The 23,729-nt window shown below is 35.2% G+C and overlaps 1 protein-coding gene and 1 long non-coding RNA gene across 8 annotated transcripts in view; one reads left to right on the top strand and one right to left on the bottom strand.

Annotated features, from left to right (window-relative positions):
• Nucleotides 1–23,729, top strand: part of PTBP2 (polypyrimidine tract binding protein 2) — an 84,143-nt gene that overhangs the window by 18,008 nt on the left and 42,406 nt on the right. For 6 of the 7 annotated variants that reach the window (XM_006934931.5, XM_006934932.5, XM_045036244.1 and 3 more), the window contains exon 3: nucleotides 10,415–10,490. In XM_006934931.5, coding sequence (XP_006934993.2) covers nucleotides 10,415–10,490 — 76 coding nt within the window. Of the gene's footprint in view, nucleotides 1–321; nucleotides 403–10,414; nucleotides 10,491–23,729 lie in introns of those variants that run through there. The other variant, XM_006934935.5, reaches the window with a different exon arrangement.
• On the bottom strand, nucleotides 5,749–11,281 carry LOC123379708. The gene is made up of 2 exons (XR_006584576.1): nucleotides 11,124–11,281; nucleotides 5,749–6,246 (listed from the first exon to the last, which is right to left on the bottom strand). It is a non-coding gene; the product is annotated as an uncharacterized LOC123379708 (long non-coding RNA).

Genomic DNA, 23,729 nt, shown 5'->3' on the forward strand with positions numbered 1-23,729 from the left:
AATGGATTCAGGGGGCGCTTAGTCTGTTGAGCGTACGATTTTGGCTCAGGTCATGATCTCATGGTTCATGAGTTCAAGCCCTATGTCAGGCTCTGTGTTGACAGCCCAGAACCTGGAACCTGCTTCAGATTCTGTGTCTCCTCTCTTTGCCCCTTCTCTGCGTGCGTGCTCTCTCTGTCTCTAAACTAAATAAACATTAAAAAATTTTTTTTCTCAGACTGTCTTATAGTACTGTACTCACCCTTGTGATGAAATAATGGCTATGCGAGGAGATGAAGTGAGGTGAATGACATAGGTGCATTGTGATGTAGGATTAGGATACTCTTGACCTTCTGACAATACCTCAGAAGAAGGATCATCTACTTCCAGGCTATGGTTGGCCATGAGTAACTGAAATTATAGGTAAGAGGGGACAACTGTATATGACTTGAAAATATTTTCTCCCATTCTGTAGGTCCTCAGGTTGCCTTTGGTGTCAAATCCAAAATATCATTGCCTAGACTCTTGTTAAGGAGCTTAGCACCTAAGTTTTCTTTGAGTTTTATGCTTTCAGATCTTATATTCAAGTATTTAATTCATTTTGAGTTAGTTTTTGTGTATAGTTTGAGATAGTAGTCTAGTTTCATTCTTTTTATATGTGGCTGTTCAGTTTTCCCAGCACCATTTATTGAAGAGACTGTTTCCCCATTGTATATTTTTGGCTCCTTTGTCATAAATTGACCGTGTGTGTGTGTGTGTGTGTGTGTGTGTGTGTGTGTGTATGTATATGTATGTATGGTTGCATTTCTTTTCTGTTGATCTATGTATCTAGTTTTTAGGCCAGTACCATCGTGTTTTGATTACTAGTTTGAAATCAGGGAGTGTGATGCCTTCAGCTTTGTTCTTTATCAAGATTGCTTTAACTCTTCAGGGTCCTTTGTGGTTCTGTACAAATAGTAGGATTGTGTGTTCTATTTCTGTGAAAAATGCTGTTGGAATTTTGATAGGGATTGCATTGAATTTGTAGATTGCTTTGGGTAGTATGAACATTTTAATGATACTGATTTTTTTCCAAACCAGGAGCACAGAATGTCTTTCCATTTATTTGTGTCAATTTTTTTTTCCCTTTTTAAATTTTTTTAAAACTTCATTATTAAACTTTCAAGATACATAAAAAGTAGTGTGAATGGTAATGGTACAGTAATACACAAATCCTTCCTGTTGGAGAATATTAAAGTAAATCTCAGAGATCATTTCATGTCCTCACTAAATACTTTATCGTGTGTCTCTAACATAATAATCTCCTAAGGATGATATTGATACCATTATTATACCTTAATAAAATTTAAAATAATTTCTTAATATCTAATTTCCAGCAGTAAGAATTTTCCATTTGCCTCAGAAATGTCTTGGCGCCTGGGTGGCTCAGTTAAGTGTCTGACTTTGGCTCAGGTCATGATCACACAGTTTGTGGGTTTGAGCCCCGTGTCAGGCTCTGCGCAGACAGCTCAGAACCTAGAACCTGCTTCAGATTCTGTGTCTCCCTCTCTCTCTCTGCCACTTTCCTGCTTGTGCTGTCTCTCTGAATAAATAAACATTTAAAAAAAAAATGTCTTTTTTTCCTCTTTCAAATCAGGATCCAAGGAAAGTCAGTATCTGGTTTGGTTAACGTCTTTTAAGTCTCTATAAAGATAACTATGAATCAGTTTACCTTCCATTCCCTTTATTGCTTTTTCTTTTATTGCTTATTAGAGAAACTGGGTCATCTATTCTGTACGGTTTTCCACTTTGTTGATTTTGGTGATTATACTTCCATGTCATTGTTTTACATGTTCCTCATGTCCTATTTCCTGAGGTGAGGCTTGATCAGATTCAGGTTTAATTTTTAGCAGGAATATTTTGTAGATGCACTGTGTGTTTTTCCTGTTGTATCACACCAGGAGGAACATATCTCATTATCTTTTTGTGACGTTAACATTTATCAGGAGGTTCAGGTTTGGTTAGCATGATGTATCCAGTATAGTGCTCCCATTATCCTTTCATACCTTCTTGATTTTATTAGTTAATAATTGCAGTTTCGTTGGGTATTGCAAAAATGGTGATCCACTCCTCCCCCCGCCCCCGCCTATTTTAGATTTTTCTGTTAACTTTTTACGTCAGTATTTTGTCATACTGGAATTCCCTTTTTATAAGAAAACAGGCTTCTACATTTATTTCCCAGTCTTATTGCAATGATCATTCTTTAAGAAGTCTTTAATTTTTCATTTTGAGCTATTGAGAGCTTATAACACCAGTAGCTATGATACTTACTTGCTTGAAGTATCATTTCTTGTTCTAGATCTTAGCCATTTCTTTAAAAAAAAATCCTGGTTTCTTTGGGTGAGTAGTGGTCCTTAAGAGACTACCGTAAGGTGGGTGCAAAGGTGCTAATTGCTGTTAGGTGGTCATTACTTCAAAGGCCTTTTAGTGAACAGAGCTAGCAAATAATTTGGAGACATAATATTGTGAGCTCATTTGTTATTTCCAATTTAACTTTACAGTTTTTACTTTTCTGATTTTATATTTCTACCTCTTGTATAAATTGAATAATTTTGCTTGCTAACATTAAAATTGTAATATATGTACATATATATACACTAGTTAAAAAGGAACATCAGTATTACACTGACATTATAATTACTGAATACAGTTTAAACTTCCTTTGCAGTTATTTTTGTCCTTATAGTATAAAAACAGAATATCAAAGTTTATTGAAAGAATTCTGTGTGTGGTTCTACTACCAAGCTGATAGGTTTCATGTTTTCATTTGGTTTTGATTTTTAGGGATTTTTTTTCCCCCTAACATTTTTGGCTAAATTTTCCCAAATCAAAAGTAAAATAAACTACATTTATAGAAGTCTGGTTAATACTTCCTGTCCACTCTCCTTTGCTTTGTCTATCCCATTATAGGTGTCATTTTCATCAATTTTTGGCTTATCCTTCTTTTGTGTAATGTAAACAAATGTGAATTGCTTCCTACATTCTCCTTCCCATCACCCTAGAGAGAGTGACAGTGTATACAGGTTATAACAGCTACAACTTCCTTTTTAATGATAAGTTTATCCTGGAGATCACTCCATGGCTGTACAGGGAAATTTTTGTCTTTTTTTTTTTTTTTTTTTTTGTACTGCTGTATAGAAAATATATGAGTGCCTCCATTCCCGATAGCTTGTTGAATAGAGTATATTGTTCAGTGATTGGGGTTTTGCCAGTCTGATAGATGAGGTGGCACCTAAATGTAGTATTAATTTGAATTTTTTTCTATGATCAGGGTTAAACAGCTTTTCATATTAATCTTTTGCCCAGTTTTTTAAATGGGGTAACTAGTCTTTCTAAAATTTTATAATCGTCTGCATTTGAAGTTTATATTCTCATTTTGATCCAAGTTATATAGGAACTATTTCAAAATTTCATCTGATTAAAACATTGAATTTTCAGAGTGCTGCCTGGGTAGCTCAGCTGGTTAAGTGTCTGACTCTTTGATTTCAGCTCAGGTCATGATCTCAGGGTCGGGAGATCGAGCCTCTTTCTGCCCCTTACCCACTGTATCTCTCTCTATTTAAAAAAAAAAAAAAAAAAAGGTAAAATAAAACAATTGAATTTTGTTCAATTTTTTTCCCCTCAAAATATCTTATTCTGTTTGAGCAAATATGGTTTGCACAATTTCTTCTTTATGTAATTTATTGAGTTACTCATTACATAGATTATGATCTGCTTTTGAGACTTTCACAGGTATTTAAATACAAGGATGAATTGCACATAACTGAAACATATCAGTTGGAGAATTTAAAAAACCGTAGTATACTAATATACTAGAATGCTACGAAGCTGTTGATAAAATGAACTCGATTAGTAGTGTTGATCTTTTTTTAAAAAAATCTCTAAGCTGTTTTATTAAATGAAAGGAGAATGGTGTTAAGCAGCAGGTATGGTGTGATTCTGTTTTGTATGAATATTAAAAATGTAGATATATATACATTTTTGGAAAGGAATTGTATTGAATTTAAGGACAAATTTTGGACTGTGGAGAACTTTACGTTTGCATCATTTTGGACTTGAAGTTTCTAAATTAATATTTGGAATTAATTAATATGGAATGTTTTCAGTGCTGTTGTATATGCTTATGTGTTCCTTTTAATATCCCTCTACCCTGCTATGAGTAGTGACTGCCCAGAATTATTTTATCTTTTTCGTATTTTGTCATGTAAATGACAAAAATGTATTGTTTTATATTTTTAATTTTGTGAAAATGGTATGCCTATTTTCTGTTTCTCTCACTTGTGTTTTACTTTAACAGTGTTTTTAATTATTAGCCATGCTTTTGTAAATAGTTATGTAATAACTCTTTGCAATGTAGTATTCATCCGTTAAAATACCCTGATCTATCTCTTTTCTTGTTGGAATTCCTCTGGGTCATTTACTGTTTTTGACTTTAAGAATAATGCTGCTCTGAACATATTTGTACTACTTGGTTCATGTGTGCAAAAGTTTTTGAGGGTACATATCTAAGGACAAGTATTGCTAGGATGTACAGTGTGTTAAACTTCATAAGGTAGTACAGATTATTTGTTGGTGTTTTGCTCCAGTTAATGTTAACAGTAGTATACAAGAGTTCTTACTGTTTCAGATTCTCATCAGCACTTGGTCAAGTGTTAAATTCCTTGGTTTTTGCCATCTTGGTATGTAGTAATTTCTTTGGTCTTTCTTATATTTCCCTAATTATTAATGAGGCGTTACATCTTTATTTTCTCCCGACATACTTATTTTTTTTTTAATTTTTTTTTCAACGTTTATTTATTTTTTGGGACAGAGAGAGACAGAGCATAAATGGGGGAGGGGCAGAGAGAGAGGGAGACACAGAATCGGAAACAGGCTCCAGGCTCTGAGCCATCAGCCCAGAGCCTGACGCGGGGCTCAAACTCACGGACCGCGAGATCGTGACCTGGTTGAAGTCGGATGCTTAACCGACTGCGCCACCCAGGCGCCCCTCTCCCGACATACTTATGGTCATTAGTGTTTCTTTTGTGAAATTTTATGAAATATCTATTTATGTCTTTGCCTAATAAAAATTTGAATTTAACCAACTTTATAGTTTTTTATGTATTGCTATTGATTCTCTGTTATTTATGTTACTCATATCATTTCTTAGTTTGTAGATTTCCTTTTCACTTAATACTGTGTTTTGATGAATAAAAACTGCTAATTTTAATGTATAGAGTTTTAATATGGCCATGAGTTCCCATTGCCATCATAATTAAAATTATTTATGTGTTCTTTTTCCACCATTTGAATCTTTGCCTTGTTCTTATTGATATCTTTGCTGTTGATTGTTGGAAATCTTTAAAGCCATCTCTAGTAATAGTTTTTATGTTTTCATCTGTTGTTGGGATACAGTTTCTTTTAGAGAAATTTTGTGGCCACTCTCTAGGAGTATTTTCTCACACGGTTCATTTTCTTGTGTTATAACTTAAAAAGTCCTTACATGACCTGAGGGTCATAAAGATATCTTCATATGTTACAGAAGTTTTTAAATTAACGCCTCTTACATTTGTCTGTAACCCATCAGAAAATTACTATTTTTTGTGTATTGTATTAGATAGGGATCCAATTTCAATTTTTGTGACCTTATAGAGATAACCAGTTAAATAAAAATGGCAGTGCCATTTCTTCACATTACAGGTAAATATGTGTTAGGGTGAAGGCTAAGTTACTGTAATAAAATGCAGAACATAGTGGCAGAAATAGGCAAGTTTATTTCTCATAAGCCAAAGTCCTGCTGGCTTAAAATGGTATCAGTTTGTTCCATAAAGGTTATTCACTAGGCCAGCTTCATCTTGTGGCTTCATTATTTCCTAAGCTTTTGTTCTTGTCTGCATGGTTTGGTGATGTATAATTGTGCTGTCTTGTTTCATTTTTTTCCTTTGATCATTCTCAACCTGAGGTTTGTCAAGGACACCAGGAATAGTCATGTGAGTGAGTTCCTTCCTTTTGAAAATCTAGTTTTTCTCAGGAACTTGTTGGCATCCTTGCCCCATGACTTTCTGTCGTGGTTCCTTCTCCAGAAAAGAAAGTCTTCGGGCAGTTCTTAGTCCTGAAACCTGGCAGAGCCCAGGACTCTTGTCAGTCTCAGCCTCCAGTTACTGCTCGCCTTCCTGGTAGTTTCAGCAGCTCTTCCACCTGGGAGTGATGGATGGTACTTGGATTGTACTATTATGATGAACATAATACCTAATAATAAAATTAAAAAAATTTCAAATACTGGAATGATTGTAAAATGTCATTTAAATGTGCTTTTATACTTAATCCTATATGTTTATGCTTATTTTTTCTTTGACGTATAAGTTGTATCTTTCCATGTTAGCATTTTTCTGATTGTTTTTGTGGGATACTAATTTCTCATGAAATGGTCATTATACAGGAAAAAGTTTCTGTGGTCAGATTTTAAAAAGCACGTCAATGCGTATCTTAACACTTCATTTCTTTTAACGGAATCTAAAATTAATTGACATCCATCTTAGATGAATTAATTATAAAAATATGTATTTTTAGTAGAGATTGTTATTCCGAATTTAAGTTCTAATTTAGTTCGTTTCCATAGCCAGTATTGTGGAACAACCATCAATCACGATTCTGTTGAGTCATTTGATTTTATATCTTTTCCAAGTTAAGCATCAGTGTCAAGATATAGCAAATAAAATTGTCCTATCAGTTAATGTGGAAACATTAACGTTATTAGTACTATAGAATCACTTATTTTGGGCATAGTAGTGGTAAGCTTTATATTCAGTGGAAAAGCCAACATAACTTTAAAAAAAAATTTTTTTTTAATGTTTATTTTTGACAGAGCGTGAGCGAGTGGGGGAGGGGCAGAGAGAGAGGGAGACACAGAATCTGAAGCAGGCTCCAGGCTCTGAGCTGTCAGCATGGAGCCCAACGCGGAACCTGAACTCACAGACTGTGAGATCATGACCTGGGCCCAAGTCGGACGCTCACCGACTGAGCCACCCAGGCACCCCATAACTTTTTTTAAAAATAATGTTTATAAACATATTTTCAGTAATTTTGGTAAAAATATCAAGAATTGCAAATAATTTTATATTCTACTGACTCTGTTATGAAGGCTGTTAAACCTACTGTAGTTTAGCAGCATGTGTGAAATCATTTGAGGGAGAAACAAGACCACAAATAGAATGTTAAAAAAAAAATTAATTCGTTAATGAACATATATTGTAGGAAGGAGAGTGTTCTGCACACCACACATCAGAATTACAGGCTTTTATACTTCAGAAGACCTAAGATTCCTCACCCCTTATCTCCAGAGTTACTTATGAACCCCCACTGGTATGGAAGGATTATGACTCCCGCAAACATCTAAAAAGTAAACTAATAATATATATATACATGAAAACAGGTCAAGTATACTTTTGAAAAGTATGGGAGTCTGTGTTTTCTGAGAACTTGGGCAACTGTTAATAATCAGCATTCATTCATTAGTCAACAGTTATATATGGACCCTGTGCTTGGTTGACACTTCGGAATATTATAGTGAACACTGCTGCGGTGGGCTAGGCACACTGTCTGGTAACCACTGTTTGTGTGTTACAGCATTTAATCCCAAGGATTTTAATGTAAATACTTTCTTCATATTACAAATGAGGAAGTTAAAACTTAGGATAATTATTTACTAGTTACATAGCTGGTAGGTGGAAACTAGACTACAGAGCCCCTTTTCTTAATGCAATATTGCATACTTGTCATAAAAACAATGAAAACTAGGTTAATCTATTACATCAGTAGACTGAAAAAAGAAAAATCACATTTGACAAATCTAATATCCACTTATGACAGAGGCTAGAAATAGATGAGAACTTCCTCAACTTGATGAAAAATATCTACAAAAAATAAAAAACCTACAGGTAACATCGAACTTAATGGTGAGAAACTCAACACTTTCTAAGATTAGGTACAAGGAAAGGACATTCCATCTCATCACTTCCTTTCAACATCCTATTGGAAGCTTTTGCTAATGTGGTAGGGCAAGAAAAGAGAAAAGGTACACAGATCAAGAAAGAAGAGATAAAATTGTTCACAGATGACATGGTATATGTAGAAAATCTGAAAGAACTGAAAAAAATCTAGAACTAAGAAGCAATAATTGCACTGTTGCAGGATTCAAGGTTCATATACAAACATCGGCTGCTTTCCTATATATCAGTGGTGAACAAGTGCAATTTGAGATTAAAAACACAATATCACTGACAGAACCGCAGAAAGTGAAATACCTAGGTATAAATCTGACAAAATATATAGAAGATCTATGTGAGGAAAACTGCAAAACTCTGATTAATGAACCAAAAACCAAAATAAATGGAGAGATATTCCATGTTTGTGGATAGTAAGACTCAGTATTGTCACGATACCGGTTCTTTCCAGCTTGACGTACAGATTTAGTGCAATCCTAGCCCAAATTACAGCAAGTTATTTTATGGATATCAACAAACAGATTCTAAAGTTTCTGTGGAGAGGCAGAAGACCCCAGAATAGTCAACACAATATTGAAGAAGAACAGAATCGGAGGACTGATCCTGCCCAATTTCAGCACTTACTGTGAAGCTACCGTAATTGAGACAGTGTGGTTTTGGTGAAAGAATAGACAAATAGGTCAGTGGAACAGAATAGAGATCCTAGTATAGAGCCCCCTGTAAACGTAGCTTATCTTTGATGACAGAGCAAAGGCAAGACAGTGGAGCAAATAATGGCGTTTTAACAAATGGCTGCTGGAATAATTGGACATCTACTTGCAAAAGAATGAATCCAGACGCAGTTAACACTCTTCTGAAAAATTAACTCAAAGTATATCATAAACCTAAATGTAAAATGCAAAACTGTAAAATTCTTAGAAGATAATATAGGAGAAAACCTATATGATCTTGGGTATGATGATGCCTTTTTAGATATAACACCAACGACATAGTCCATGAAAATATAATTGATAATGCTGGACCACATTAAAATTAAAAACTTCTCTTTAAAAGACAGTATCAAGAGAATTAGAAGCTAAGCCCCAGACTGGAGAAGGCATTTGCAAAAGATACATCTGATAAAGGACAAAACAGACCAAGAACTCTTAGAACTTAACAGTGGGAAAACAATTAGAAAATGGACCAAAGACCGTAATAGTCACTTCACCAAAGACGACGTACAGATGGCAAATAAGCATATGAAAAGATATTCCACAAAATATGTCATTGAGGAAATGTAAACTAAAACAAGATACACACCTATCAGAATTGCCAAAATGTGGAGCACTGACAATCTTTAATGCTGATGAGGATGTGAAGCAACAGGAATTTTCATATGTTGTTAGTGGGAATGCAAAATGGTATAATCACTTTGAAAAACAGTTTGGCAGTTTTATAAAACTAAATGTACTCTTACCACACAATCCAGCAATTGTGCATCTTGGTATTTACCCAGAGGAGTTGAAAACTTAATGTACACACAAAACCCTGCACACAGATATTTATAGCAGCCTTATAGTCAAAACTTGGGAACATCCAAAAGTGTTTGTGGTATGTCTAGACACTGGGATAATTTTCAGAAGTAAAAGAAAATGACCTATCAAGCCAAGAAAAGATAAGGGTGAGCCTTAAATCCATGTTACTAAATGAAAGAAGCCATTCTACGAAGTCTACATACTGTATGATTCTAACTTTATGACGTCCTGGAAAAGGCAGAACTCTAGAGACCGTAAAAACTTAAGTGGTCACCAGGGATGGGGTTGGGGAAGGATGAATAAAGCAGAGCACAGAGAATTTCTTAGGTCAATGAAAATCCTCTATATGATATTATAATGATAGAAATACATCCTAACACATTTGTTCAAACCTGGTGAATGTACAACATCAATACCCTCCGGTAAACTGCAGACTTTCAGTGATTATGATGTGTCCATGCGGGTTGATCCTTGGTAAAAACTGTACCACTGTGGTGGGAGTTGTTGGTCATGAGGGAGGCTATGTATGTATGGGGGAAGGGAGTAAATAGAAGTCTCTGTTGGCTGCCTTCTCAATTTTCTTGCAAACCTAAATCTGCTCTTAAAAATTAAAAGAAAAAAAAGAAAGCTTGGAAACATTTTTATTATTGGTAGTGAGCCAGTACTTAGGTGAAAGGAAGAAAGGAAGCCCTGTTGGCTTTGTGGAAAAGAGAGAGATTGACAAGAAAGTTAATTTTCTATTTTAGTGGTTAAACTTTTAAAATATTTTAAAATACTGCCAGTAGTGTATGTAACACCTGACATTTGTTTTTCAGCGAATACTTGGAAAATACAGATAAGTGATAGATTAATATTTTTAAATTTAAAGATAACTTATGTTAATGTGTTTGTTTTTTCTAGAGAGGATCTGACGAACTACTCTCAGGCAGTGTTCTCAGTAGTCCAAACTCTAATATGAGCAGCATGGTGGTTACAGGTAAGTGTTACTCTCTTAACAGTGTTTAATTTAATTATTTGCCATTTTATGGGTCAGAATATTAAAACTAATATTTAGTCTGCTTTACCAGAATAGCCTTTTATAATTTATGTTAAATGTTTTAAATGTTCCTGTTGGAGAAAAAAAAATGTTTTTGTTGAAACACTACAGAGGAAGTTTTATTAGAGTATATATGTGTCAAGTAAAATACCTAAAATTGGTGACTTTTGTGGACAAGTAGTAAGTGTTTTTGCCCTTTCTTTAATCACAAAAATATAACCTTTTCCTTTCATGTTAAAAGTCCCCTCATTCTTGCCCCTTTTATCCTTTTGTTTTTAGTTTTTGTGTTTGAGTGTCTTACAGAAAAATTTTTTATAATAGTTCCCCCCACCTCCCTGGGCATGTGTTCCAAGATTTGCAGTGGATGCCTGAAACTGTAGATGGTACAAAACCCTATATATACAGTGTTTTTTCCTGTACATACATATCTGTAAAGCTTAATTTATAAATTAGGCACATTAAGAGATTAACGAAAACTAAAAATAGGACAGTGATAACAATAAACTGTAATAAAAGCTATGTGAATGTGCATACTCTCTCCCTCTGTCTCTCAAAATATTGTATTGTACTCACCCTTTGTCTTCCTGTGATGGTGTGAGATTATAAAATGGCTGTGTGATGAGATGAAGCAAGGTGAATGATGTATAGGCATTGTGATACAGTGTTAGGGTACTGTTGGCCTTTTGACAGTATTTTAGAAGGAGGATCATCTGCTTCTGGATCATGGTTGACTACTGGTACCTGAAACCATAGAAAGTGAAACAGCAGATAAAGGGAATTACTATATTTGAAGTATTCTCTATCCCACAAGCTCTAAAGCCCAACTAAATAAAAGTCAAAAGATTGAGCTAGATAGTTTTCTTTTCTGTGTGCTTTCAACCTTTTTTTCTTTGCTATAACAATATTTTAATTCTTTGAATTGGGTTTTTTAATGTTTTCTCCATATTATCTTCATAGGGTATTTTTCTTAAATTGTATATATGTCTGAAATAAAGTTGGTTGGTTGTAAGGTCTGTCTAAACAAATATAAACTAATTTTTAGACTCTTGTTTTATGGATCAAAATTTGATATGGGGATAATGATGATGATAATGACGATGAATTAATTATTCTGCCTATACCCCTGCATTTTACATTGTTTACCTAAAACCGAAGTTCCTTTTTTCTGAACCCTTTCCTGAATTACTTGCTTGAGGAATTAATTGTTTTGGGTAGTAAAAGGATTGTAAAAAACTAGAAGCATTTTGATTTATTTCAGGTAGCCATTGCTTATGTATAGGTGCGCCTTGGCACACACATACATATGCCTGGCAGTTCAGTTAAGTAAAAACTATAATGAAGTACTTAACATAGTCATAATGATGTGATAATGAATTTGCCCACACATCATTATTATTGACTTTTCCGTGATTACAAAACAAAATCACTAGGCCATGATTTTGATAGTCAAAATACTGTGTACAAATAATTGAACAAATAGGTTCAAATGTCTAACGCTGCTTTGCCACTTTGATTTTTTTAAAACAATTCATATAGTGATGAATAGTTGAAATGTTTTAAAAATTAGTATGTAGGGCTATGACAGAATAACTGATAGCACCCTTTCCTTCTCCTTCCATGTGCCCTCCAAAAAAAAATAATAACTACAAAACTGTATAAAATATATTGTCTTGAATCGATGAGCAGACAGTACCAGATAAAGATCCCTGAGAGGGAAATCCATGAGGGGAGTCGCATGATCGTTTTGGCTTTCTGCCTTGGGCTACCCTATTCTTGTAGCACAGGAAAGGAGAATCTAAGCAGAGCATGGAGGTCTCACTGAGCTGGAAAGACAGACTGGAATTCAAAGCTGCTCAGACATCTGGGATTTGCGAAAGGTCCTGAAAAGAAGCTCTCCAGGGGTTTGGGCATTTTGCAGGGGTCACAATTCAGTATGGTGATTCACTTGATTCAGAATTTTGAATAATAGCTGGGCTGCCTGTATACAGGTTGAGAACTCTGCATGATCTGTCAGAATGTACCTGTTCTGGGGTTGAGAGCTAAAGTGGTGATTCCCAAGGTTCTGTAGTGCTCTGAGATCTTGGGAGTTCTGGGAAGTCAGAATGCAGACATCTTGGAGAGAACCTCAGGCATTCAATTTAGACTACAGAAAGCCCAGTCCTTAAGAGAATGGATCACCCATTACACTAAGCACCAACCTTAAAACAAAGAGTGAAGAAGCTAGATAGTTTGGCCTGACAAGACAATAAGGATCACCAGTAATTTAATTGCTTGCCTAAACAAAGCCACACCCCCTAAGGAAGACATGTCTGAGTCTTTTTTTGTGAACTATCATTCATAATATCCCCCGTACCATCAAAAATTACAAATTATGGAAAGAAGCATGAAAACATTCCATCTAATAGAGAAGCATTCAACAGGAGCGGACACCAAAATGACCTAGATAGTGGAATTAACACACAAGGATTATAGATATTTTTAAAGCTATAAAGGAAAATATTAGTGAGTGAACACACAGAGACTGTGTGTTGATGTTTATATGACAACAGCACTAAGTGAAGATAAATAGAATTTTACAGTTGTAAGGTTTTTATTTACATGAAGTGATAGAATATTAACTCTGACTTAAAGTAGATTCTATTAAGGTTGCATACTGAAATAATTAAAAAAAACATACAAGGAAGTACAGTTAAAAGTGAATAGAGAAAAGGTTGGGAGGACTGATTCCCTGTTTTCAAGTTACAATAAAGCTGAGTAATCAAAACAGTATCATAGTGGCATAAAGAAAGATAAATAGATGAATAGAACAGAATAGAATCCAGAAATAAACCTACATAATTATGGACAACTGGTTTTTGACTAAGGTATCCGTATGCAAAAACCAAAAACAAAACACCAAAACACACTTGGATGTGTACCCCATACCATATTGAAGAATTCACTCTGAGTGGACCTAGAAGAAACATAGTAAAAAAATTTTGTGACCTTGGATTAGGCAGACGTTTCTTTGATAGGACCCCAAAAGTACTATAAAAGAACAAGTGGGATTTCATCAGCTTTTAGACTCTAAGTTCTTTTGCAGATACTGATAGTAGAATGAAAACACAAACCATAGAGTAGCAGAATATCTTTACAGAGCATATGGAACTTTGATCCAGAATATATATAAATTCAGACTGTATAAATGCTAAAACTTAAGGCAACAAACAACCTAGTGTAATAAATTGGCAAAAATACTTGATAGTTCAGCAAAAACATATGGCAAATAAGTACATGAAAAAGATGCTCTATGTCATTAATCATTAGATGCAAATTGAAGTGAGATAACATTACGCACCTGTTATAATGGCTAATATTTAAGAGATTGACCATACTAAGTGTTGGAAAGGATGTGGATGAACTGTAACTCTCATGTTGGTGAGAATGTAAACTTGAAGAACTACTTGGACAAAATAATCTTGCAGATTCTTAAAAAGTTAAACTACCAAATGACGTTTGTCAGCTGTTTATCTCTTAGGCATTTATGCATGAAAAATGAAGGCATATGTTCATTTAAAAAAAACCCCAGGGGCGCCTGGGTGGCGCAGTCGGTTAGGTGTCCGACTTCAGCCAGGTCACGATCTCGCGGTCCGGGAGTTCGAGCCCCACGTCGGGCTCTGGGCTGATGGCTCAGAGCCTGGAGCCTGTTTCCGATTCTGTGTCTCCCTCTCTCTCTGCCCCTCCCCTGTTCATGCTCTGTCTCTCTCTGTCCCAAAAATAAATAAACGTTGAAAAAAAAAAAGAAAATAAAAAAAAACCCAAAAAACTAAAAAACTCAGTTGAATGTTCATAATAGCTTGTTTGTAATAAGCAAAGCCATAAACAATCCACATGTCCATCAACAGATGAATGGATAAATAGATTGCAATTTTGGCCTTGTATTCCTTTGGATACAATGAAATACTACTCAGACATGTAGAATAAGCTATTTTTCTTTTATGAAAGCTGCCCAATGTGGGGCTTGAATTCATGACCCCAACATCAAGAGTCTTATGCTGTACTGAGCCGCCACTCCTGGAATAAGATATTGATGCATGTAATAGCAGGGATAAATACCCAAATAATGCTACTGTGTAAAAGAAATGGGCGGGGGGGGGGGAGTACATTCTGTATGAATTCATTTATATAAAACCCAAGGAGATACAAACTGAAGCAGATTGGATTTGGGGGTGGGGAGGAGCCAGGGGGATGGGTTGCAAAGGGTACAAGGAAATTTAGGGGTGAATGATATATATACTCTCTTAGGGTGAAGATGTCATGGATGTTTGCATATGTCAGAACTTGTCAAATTGTATGCTTTAAATGTATGCAGCTTATTGCATGTGAATAATACCTCAGAAAGGCTGTTTAAAAGGAAAAAGCCTATGGAGGAATTAAAATGGAATATTATCAAATATTCTGTTAGTGCAGTGCAAGAGAAGAACACCACGAAAACACCAGGCAATAAGAAAATAAACAGATGTTAAACATAAATGTGTAAATGTAAATTAGCAAAAAAAACAACAAAAAACAAACAAACAAAAAAAACAAAAAACCCTTTAATCTGCTGTAGTAACCACTAGCTGTATGAGGCCGTGAACTGTGCTGTTCCTAATGGAGATGTATGTGTGGAGATGTATGCCTTTGTGTTTCAAAAACATAGTATCAAAAGTAATAATGTAAAATATTTCATTTTTTAAAATATTGACTATATGTTGATATGGTAATATTTCAGATATATTGATCTAAAATCTATTCTTAAAATTAATTTCACTCCTCATTTTTTGACATGGTTAATGGAATATTTAAAATTACATGACTTGCAGAATATTTCCTGTGGACTTTAGTGGTCTAAGAAGTCCAATTAAAAGGCAAAGATTGTCAGACTGGATTAAAAAGCAAGGTCTGACTGCAGTATCTTCTAGAGTCAGGTTGAAGTACACAGATAGGCTGAAAGTAAAGAGGATTGAAAATAATACTCTGTGCAAACAACAAGCACAAGAAAGTTCATCTGATTATATTAGCCTCAGAGTAAAATTCAAGACAGGAGTATTACCAGATATAAAAATACCATATTTTGTAGTGCTTAAAGGGTTAATATATTGAAAAACACTTTATACCAGTAATAACAGAGCTTCAAAGTTTATGACAAAATACATGTATGTGTGAAGTTAAAGAGAGAAACCAGTCTATAATCATTGTTGGATATTTTAACATTTCTTACAGTAATTGATAAGACAGATCTTTAAAATAAATAGAGGATTTGAACAGTGCTGAACATTCAGCTGGGCTTAACTCACATTCACAAAACTATACCCTAACTGCAGAAAAACTTCTCAAGTGTATATAGCACCATGATCGACTATATATTAGGGCATAAAATAATAGATTTCAAATGACTGAAAGCTTATATAGTATCTGATCATAGTAGAATTTAAGTAAGAATCACCAAATATTTGAAAATTGAACTACACAATTCTGAATAATACATGAAGATATAAAGGGCATCTGACTGAATGAAAGTGAAAATATAATAAAATTTGTTGGCTCATTTGAGAAAGTACATGGGGAAAATGTCTATGTATATACCCATATTAGAAAATACCTACTTTAGAAAAAGCTTTAGAGGTGCCTGAGTGGCTCAGTCAGTTAAGCATCAAACTCTTGATTTCGGCTCAGGTCAGGATCTCATGGTTCGGGAGTTCAAGCCTTGTGTCAGGTTCTACGTTGACAGTGTGGATGGAGCTTGCTTGAGATTCTCTCTCTCCCTGTCTGTCTGCCCCTCTGCTGCTTGTACATATGTATACTCTCCTTGTCTCTCTCAAATAAGCATTTTTTTAAAAAGTTTCATCAGTCAAGAAAAGAAAGCTATATTACCAATATCAGGAATGAAAGTAGAGGTACCACTACAGATCCTACAGAAACTAACAGGAAAATAAGGCAGTACCACAAAGAGTAGTAATGCCAATAAATTCAGCAACCTAGGTGATATAGACAAGATCCTTCACAAACCTAACTTAGCAAAACACTGACATAAACTGTTACTCCATAATATATACAGATTAGCTCTATGTCTATTATAAAAATTAGATTAGTAATCTTCTCACAAAGATGACTCCAGGCATAGGTGATTTCACTCATAGGTGAGTTTACTCAGATATGGGTGGTTTCACTGTTGTATTTTATGAAACTTCAACATAGGAAATAATAGCCATCTTCAGTATACTGCTTTTAGAAAAAGAGAAGCAGAGAATACTCCAAATTCACTTTGTGATGCTGCTATGACTGATACCAAAACCTAACAAAGAGGATATAAGAAATCAAGATTTCAAACCAATATTTTTCATTAACATAAATGCAGATATTCTTAACAAAATGTTAGATTATCATATCTGGCAGTTTGTAAATGATAATTCATGATTATTAATTGAGGCGGGCCCAAGGATTGTAAGGTTTAACATTTCAAAGTGAACTCAGTGTAATTTATCACAATAATAGAATGAAGGGGAAAAAATGTCAATAGGAGAATAGGACAGATACAATAGGACAGATACAGCATTTCATTCATGATAAAACTCAGAAAACTGGTAAGGGAACTTCCACAGATTGAGTGAGGGACATCCAGTAAGAGCCTAAAACAAATTCCATTCTTTAATGGTGAAATATTGAATGTTTTCTCTTTATTTATTTTTATTTATTTTTATTTTTTATTTTATTTATTTTTTTTATATATGAAATTTATTGACAAATTGGTTTCCATACAACACCCAGTGCTCATCCCAAAAGGTGCCCTCCTCAATACCCATCACCCACCCTCCCCTCCCTCTCACCCCCCATCAACCCTCAGTTTGTTCTCAATTTTTAACAGTCTCTTATGCTTTGGCTCTCTCCCACTCTAACCTCTTTTTTTTTTTTTTTTCCTTCCCCTCCCCCATGGGTTCCTGTTAAGTTTCTCAGGATCCACATAAGAGTGAAACCATACGGTATCTGTCTTTCTCTGTATGGCTTATTTCACTTAGCATCACACTCTCCAGTTCCATCCACGTTGCTACAAAAGGCCATATTTCATTTTTTCTCATTGCCACGTAATATTCCATTGTGTATATAAACCACAATTTCTTTATCCATTCATCAGTTGATGGACATTTAGGCTCTTTCCATAATTTGGCTATTGTTGAGAGTGCTGCTATGAACATTGGGGTACAAGTGGCCCTATGCATCAGTACTCCTGTATCCCTTGGATAAATTCCTAGCAGTGCTATTGCTGGGTCATAGGGTAGGTCTATTTTTAATTTTCTGAGGAACCTCCACACTGCTTTCCAGAGCGGCTGCACCAATTTGCATTCGCACCAACAGTGCAAGAGGGTTCCCGTTTCTCCACATCCTCTCCAGCATCTATAGTCTCCTGATTTGTTCATTTTGGCCACTCTGACTGGTGTGAAGTGATACCTGAGTGTGGTTTTGATTTGTATTTCCCTGATAAGGAGCGACGCTGAACATCTTTTCATGTGCCTGTTGGCCATCCGGATGTCTTCTTTAGAGAAGTGTCTATTCATGTTTTCTGCCCATTTCTTCACTGGGTTATTTGTTTTTCGGGTGTGGAGTTTGGTGAGCTCTTTATAGATTTTGGATACTAGCGCTTTGTCTGATATGTCATTTGCGAATATCTTTTCCCATTCCGTTGGTTGCCTTTTAGTTTTGTTGGTTGTTTCCTTTGCTGTGCAGAAGCTTTTTATCTTCATAAGGTCCCAGTAATTCACTTTTGCTTTAATTCCCTTGCCTTTGGGGATGTGTTGAGTAAGAGATTGCTGCAGCTGAGGTCAGAGAGGTCTTTTCCTGCTTTCTCCTCTAAGGTTTTGATGGTTTCCTGTCTCACATTTAGGTCCTTTATCCATTTGGAGTTTATTTTTGTGAATGGTGTGAGAAAGTGGTCTAGTTTCAACCTTCTGCATGTTGCTGTCCAGTTCTCCCAGCACCATTTGTTAAAGAGGCTGTCTTTTTTCCATTGGATGTTCTTTCCTGCTTTGTCAAAGATGAGTTGGCCATACGTTTGTGGGTCTAGTTCTGGGGTTTCTATTCTATTCCATTGGTCTATGTGTCTGTTTTTGTGCCAGAATGTTTTCTCTTTAAAAGCAGGAATGAAGTAATGTCTGTTTTCACATTTTCTCCTGCTTTTTGTTTACATAGGGCAAATAAAATAGCATAAAGATTAGGAAGAAGTAAAACTATCTTCTGCTCAATAAACATAATTTTTAAAATAAAAAACCCAAAGGAATCTAAAAAATGGTGCATAGAACTGATCAGTGAATTTAGAATGGTTATATGATGCCAGTTCAGTATACAAAAATTGTTTCCTGATATTATTAGCAAATTACTGGAAAATGAAATGAAAAAAATCCATTTACAAAAAATACCAGAAACACAAATATCAAGGAATACATTTAATAAATAATTTGGGAGACAAGTATACCAGTAACTATATAAGATGCTACAAAGAGATATTAAAGACCTGAATGAGGAAGAAACCATGTTCATGAATTAGAAGGCTCAATATGTTAAAATGTCATTTTCCCCCAAATTGGATGGAATTGAATCTATAAGTCACTCAAGCTCAACAGGCTTTTAAATTGAAATTGACAAGTTGATTCTAAAATTTATGTGGAAATAAAAAGACCTAGATTAAAACCATTTTCCAAAAGAAAAAAAAAGTGACACTATCTGATTTCAAGATTCACTGTAAATTTGTGGTAATCAAACAGTTTAATATTAACAGGATTAGTATTTATAGAATAGTGTGCAGAAAGAAGCTCCTATATTTATGATCAACTGATTATTTACAAAGGTGCCTTGGTCATTCATTTGGGGAAATGGTGCCAGAAAACAGAAACACATATGAAAAAAAGAAACAAACTACCTGATACTGTACAGAAAAGTTAGATGGATGTATATCTAAACCTAAAAAACTAAATACATAAAGCATTTTGAAAAAATATAGAGTATATATCTAACCTTCAGGTAAATGAAGATTTTTTTTTAGAGAACACACAAAAACCACTACCCATAAAAGAATAATTTATAAACTAGACATTTCATCTAAATGAAAAACTCATCAAAAGTCACTGTTAAGACAATGAACAGGCAAGGCACGGGTTGGGAAAAGATCCTAATATTCACATATTTGTGCATATATCTGACAAAGGACTTGTATCCAAAATAGCTTAAGAATTCTTTCACATCTGTAAGCACAAACAGCCTAATTTTTTTTGAAATAGACCAAAGAAGGTATATGAATGGTTGATAAATGCACGAAAATAATATATTTGTCATCAGGAAAACACAAGTTATAACTGCTGTGAGGTATGTCACACCCACTGGAATTTAAGCTAAAATTAAACGGATTGGCAATGTAAATGTTGATGAGGAAGGATGTGGAGCAGTTGGAACAACTTGCCATTGCTGGTGAAAGTGTAAAATAGTTTGGAAAACAACTTTGGCAGTATTTTATAAAGTTAAACATGAATACAGCTTATGACCTCGTACTTTCTGGTCTAGGTTTTTTTTTTTTTTTTTTTTTTTTTCCAACGTTTATTTATTTTTGGGACAGAGAGAGACAGAGCATGAACGGGGGAGGGGCAGAGAGAGAAGGAGACACAGAATCGGAAACAGGCTCCAGGCTCTGAGCCATCAGCCCAGAGCCTGACGCGGGGCTCGAACTCCCGGCCCGCGAGATCGTGACCTGGCTGAAGTCGGACGCTCAACCGACTGCGCCACCCAGGCGCCCCGTTCTAGGTTTTTATCCAGTGTAAACATGTTCACTGTAAGACTTGTACAAATGTGTATAAAAAACTTGATTTATGATGGTCCCAAACTTGAAATTACCCAAATGTCTGTAAATAGGAAAATGTCAGTGAATTGTAGTATAATCAAACAGTAGATTACTGCTTACTCATAACAAAAGAATGATTATTAACACAAAAACATGAGTGAATATTAGTAGACCTTCTATGAACCAAAAGAAGCTAGACACAAGAGTACTCACTGTGTGGTTCCATTTTTGTAAAGAACAGATAATCAAGTTTTAGTATAGTAGCCAGAATAAGGGTTGCCTGTGGGTGTTCGGATGAACAGGAAGTACAAGGAAATTAATTCTCTGTGGTGTTGGACATGTTCTATATGGATTTACAGAGTTTTCAAACAAGTCCAAAATTAGTTTGAAACTGTAGAATACCTCTGGGAACCATGAGCTAGTCCTAGTTTTATCTTGCTGGAATGTGAAATATGAGAAGGGGAGTGACTAAAGTTGAGTTCTGATAGGTAGAGGTTTGCATATAAGATTTGATTTGTTATGTTAGGGAGCTTGGACTTTGCCAGATTTACATTTTAGAAAAGATTTTTCTTCCATGTGTGTTTCGTGGGGTATGGAGTGAGGGTTACTACTGTACACAGGGTAGACAAACACTGTACTGTCATCTCCAGAGATATTAAGGTGTTCTGAATTTTAGGTTCTTAGAATATGGAAGAAATAATGTATCAAGAAATTAGAACTTCTGAGTTATTTGGAAGTAGACTGGTTTGGGAGAAGTATTCGTTTGGGCTTAGATAATCACTAGATTGATGGATGATAGTCCCATTAACAAAGGGAAGATCATGGAAAAGGAGATTGGGTTTTGGTGGAAAGAAACAATAATTTGTTACTATCTTTTTAAAAGTATCTTTAGGAAAGACAATGTACTTCAGTGACTAAAGAATGATTGAGTCTTGTGTTCTGATGGAATAAAATTCCTTAAAGCCTTGTTTTAACATAAGAAATTTACATGCTTTCAATTTATTTTACCTTCATTCACATTGGAAACCCTGAGTTTTAAGATGTTTTTTCCTTAACAAAAAAGATGAGAGTCTGTATGTGATCTCACAGACCCCAATTTGAATATGATTGCTTATAGGAGCAAACAGCATTAAAGACCTTTAAAAACTTGTGATTCTACTTGCCTGGAAAAATATGCCATTGTCAGGGCACCTGGGTGACTCAGTTAAGCAACTGACTTCAGTTCAGGTCATGATCTCACGGTTCGTGGGTTCTTGCCCCACATTGGGTTCTATGCTGACAGCTCTGAGCCTAGAGCCTGCTTGGGATTCTGTGTCTCCCTCTCTTTCTGCCCCTCCCCACTCATGCTGTCCCTCCCTCCCTCACTCTCTCAAAAATAAATAAAACATTAACAAAGTTTATTAAAAAAAAATGCCATTGTCATCCAAGTGTCTCAAAAAGGTACTTTTACAGACAGTATTACAAGGAAACTTTTATGATTATCAGATACAGAAGAGGATTTCATTCTTCTATTCCAGCTTTATCCAAAATGTTTCCTCAAAATCACTTTACTATAGAATTCTATTTCTAAAAATGTCTGTTCAGTGGCCTTTCCCTCATCTGTCCAGACTTTCTTTCTATATACATGCCAGTTTTTCGTGTCAGGAAAAAAAAAAATTTAGAAGTGAGAAAAGTTAAAGTCATTAGAATTTTAGTCTCAGGTAACTAAGAAGTCGTGCATTAAGAATATTTTGTAATAGAGGCCCCTGGGTGGCTCAGTCAGTTAAGCGGCCGACTTCAGCTCAGGTCATGATCTCACGGTGCGTGAGTTTGAGTTCCGCGTCGGGCTCTGTGCTGACAGCTCAGAACCTGGAGCCTGTTTCAGATTCTGTGTCTCCCTCTCTCTCTCTCTCTGACCCTCCCCCGTTTATGCTCTGTCTCTCTCTGTCTCAAAAATAAATAAATGTTAAAAAAATTTTTGGGGGCGCCTGGGTGGCGCAGTCGGTTTAGCGTCCGACTTCAGCCAGGTCACGATCTCGCGGTCCGGGAGTTCAAGCCCCGCAGGAGCCTGTTTCCGATTCTGTGTCTCCCTCTCTCTCTGCCCCTCCCCCGTTCATGCTCTGTCTCTCTCTGTCCCCAAAATAAATAAACGTTGAAAAAAAAAATTTTTTTTTAAAATAAAAAAAAAAATTAAAAAAAAAGAATATTTTGTAACATATTCCTTCAGAAATAAAAGTGAAACATTAAATAAAACCTAGCTCTGACTAGTATTGGATTTGGCTTTTATTGAAAGGAATAACTAGTTTTTCATTGGAGAGGAGGTTTGACAGTTGTAAAATATGGTCTCTTTAATTTTTTGAGTCATTTCTTCATAGCTCTGGATATGGACTGTCCCTTTAAAGTATACATATTTCTGCCAGTAATCCTGATTGTTATTCTATAATAGTAGGATTTAAATATTGTTAAAAGTGTGATATTTTGCTTTATGTGAAAAAACTGAAATCATCCCATAGATTCTGGTATATGTTACTCAGAATTCTTTGAGATTTTAATTTTTATGTGAAGACATTTTTATATAATGCCATTTCATTTTGCTATAATGCTTTGAAGTATTCCAGCACATGAGTCTTCTAGTTTAGCCTTCTATTTTTTCCTAGCTCATGCGTAAGGTACTTCTGGCAAGTAGGCTGTGCAGTGCAGCTTCTTGAAAATGCAGAGTTATAGCCAGTTTTTACATTAAATCTAAGATTTTTTGTGTGGTGGCTGTTGGACCTGACTAAACAGCTAGCAGAATAACAGAAGTGTCTTTCTGTATATACCTGCATTTCTGGTTAATTCTTCTTTGGGTTTTCTGTTTTCCCAGATAGGAATGTAAAGAATATGAGCATTCATTTTTCGTAACTCAGGTTTATTTTTATTTTTTATTTTTCTAAAGCCAACAGCTTTTATAACATGCTTTGCCCTGAAGCCTTAACTAAAACTGATTGGAATTGAAACTGCTTTTCCTCTCAGTTTCACATTTGATAAGGATGTTACCAATGCTTTTTTATACATGGTTGGGTCTGAAAGACTTTAGAGAATGAGAATGTACTTATCTTTTCTTAAATAGTTTCTACTGTATAAATAAGTGGAAGTATAAAGTTTTGTAATGTTGCACTTCAGGCTGATGCAGTGGAAAGTATAGAATTAGAAAATTGGTGAATGAGTGGGACCAAGGTAATAGATTTACAAATTAAATGAGCAGGTGGTTTTTGAGACCCAGGTTTTACATGAGCAAGTAAAGATAGGACTTTGGGGCCAGTACAGCTTGAGGAATTCCCACCATTACTGGGAATGCATGCTTAACAGAAAGTTCA

The sequence above is a fragment of the Felis catus genome, chromosome C1, assembly GCF_018350175.1.
Source record: "Felis catus isolate Fca126 chromosome C1, F.catus_Fca126_mat1.0, whole genome shotgun sequence".
NCBI lineage: Eukaryota > Metazoa > Chordata > Mammalia > Carnivora > Felidae > Felis > Felis catus.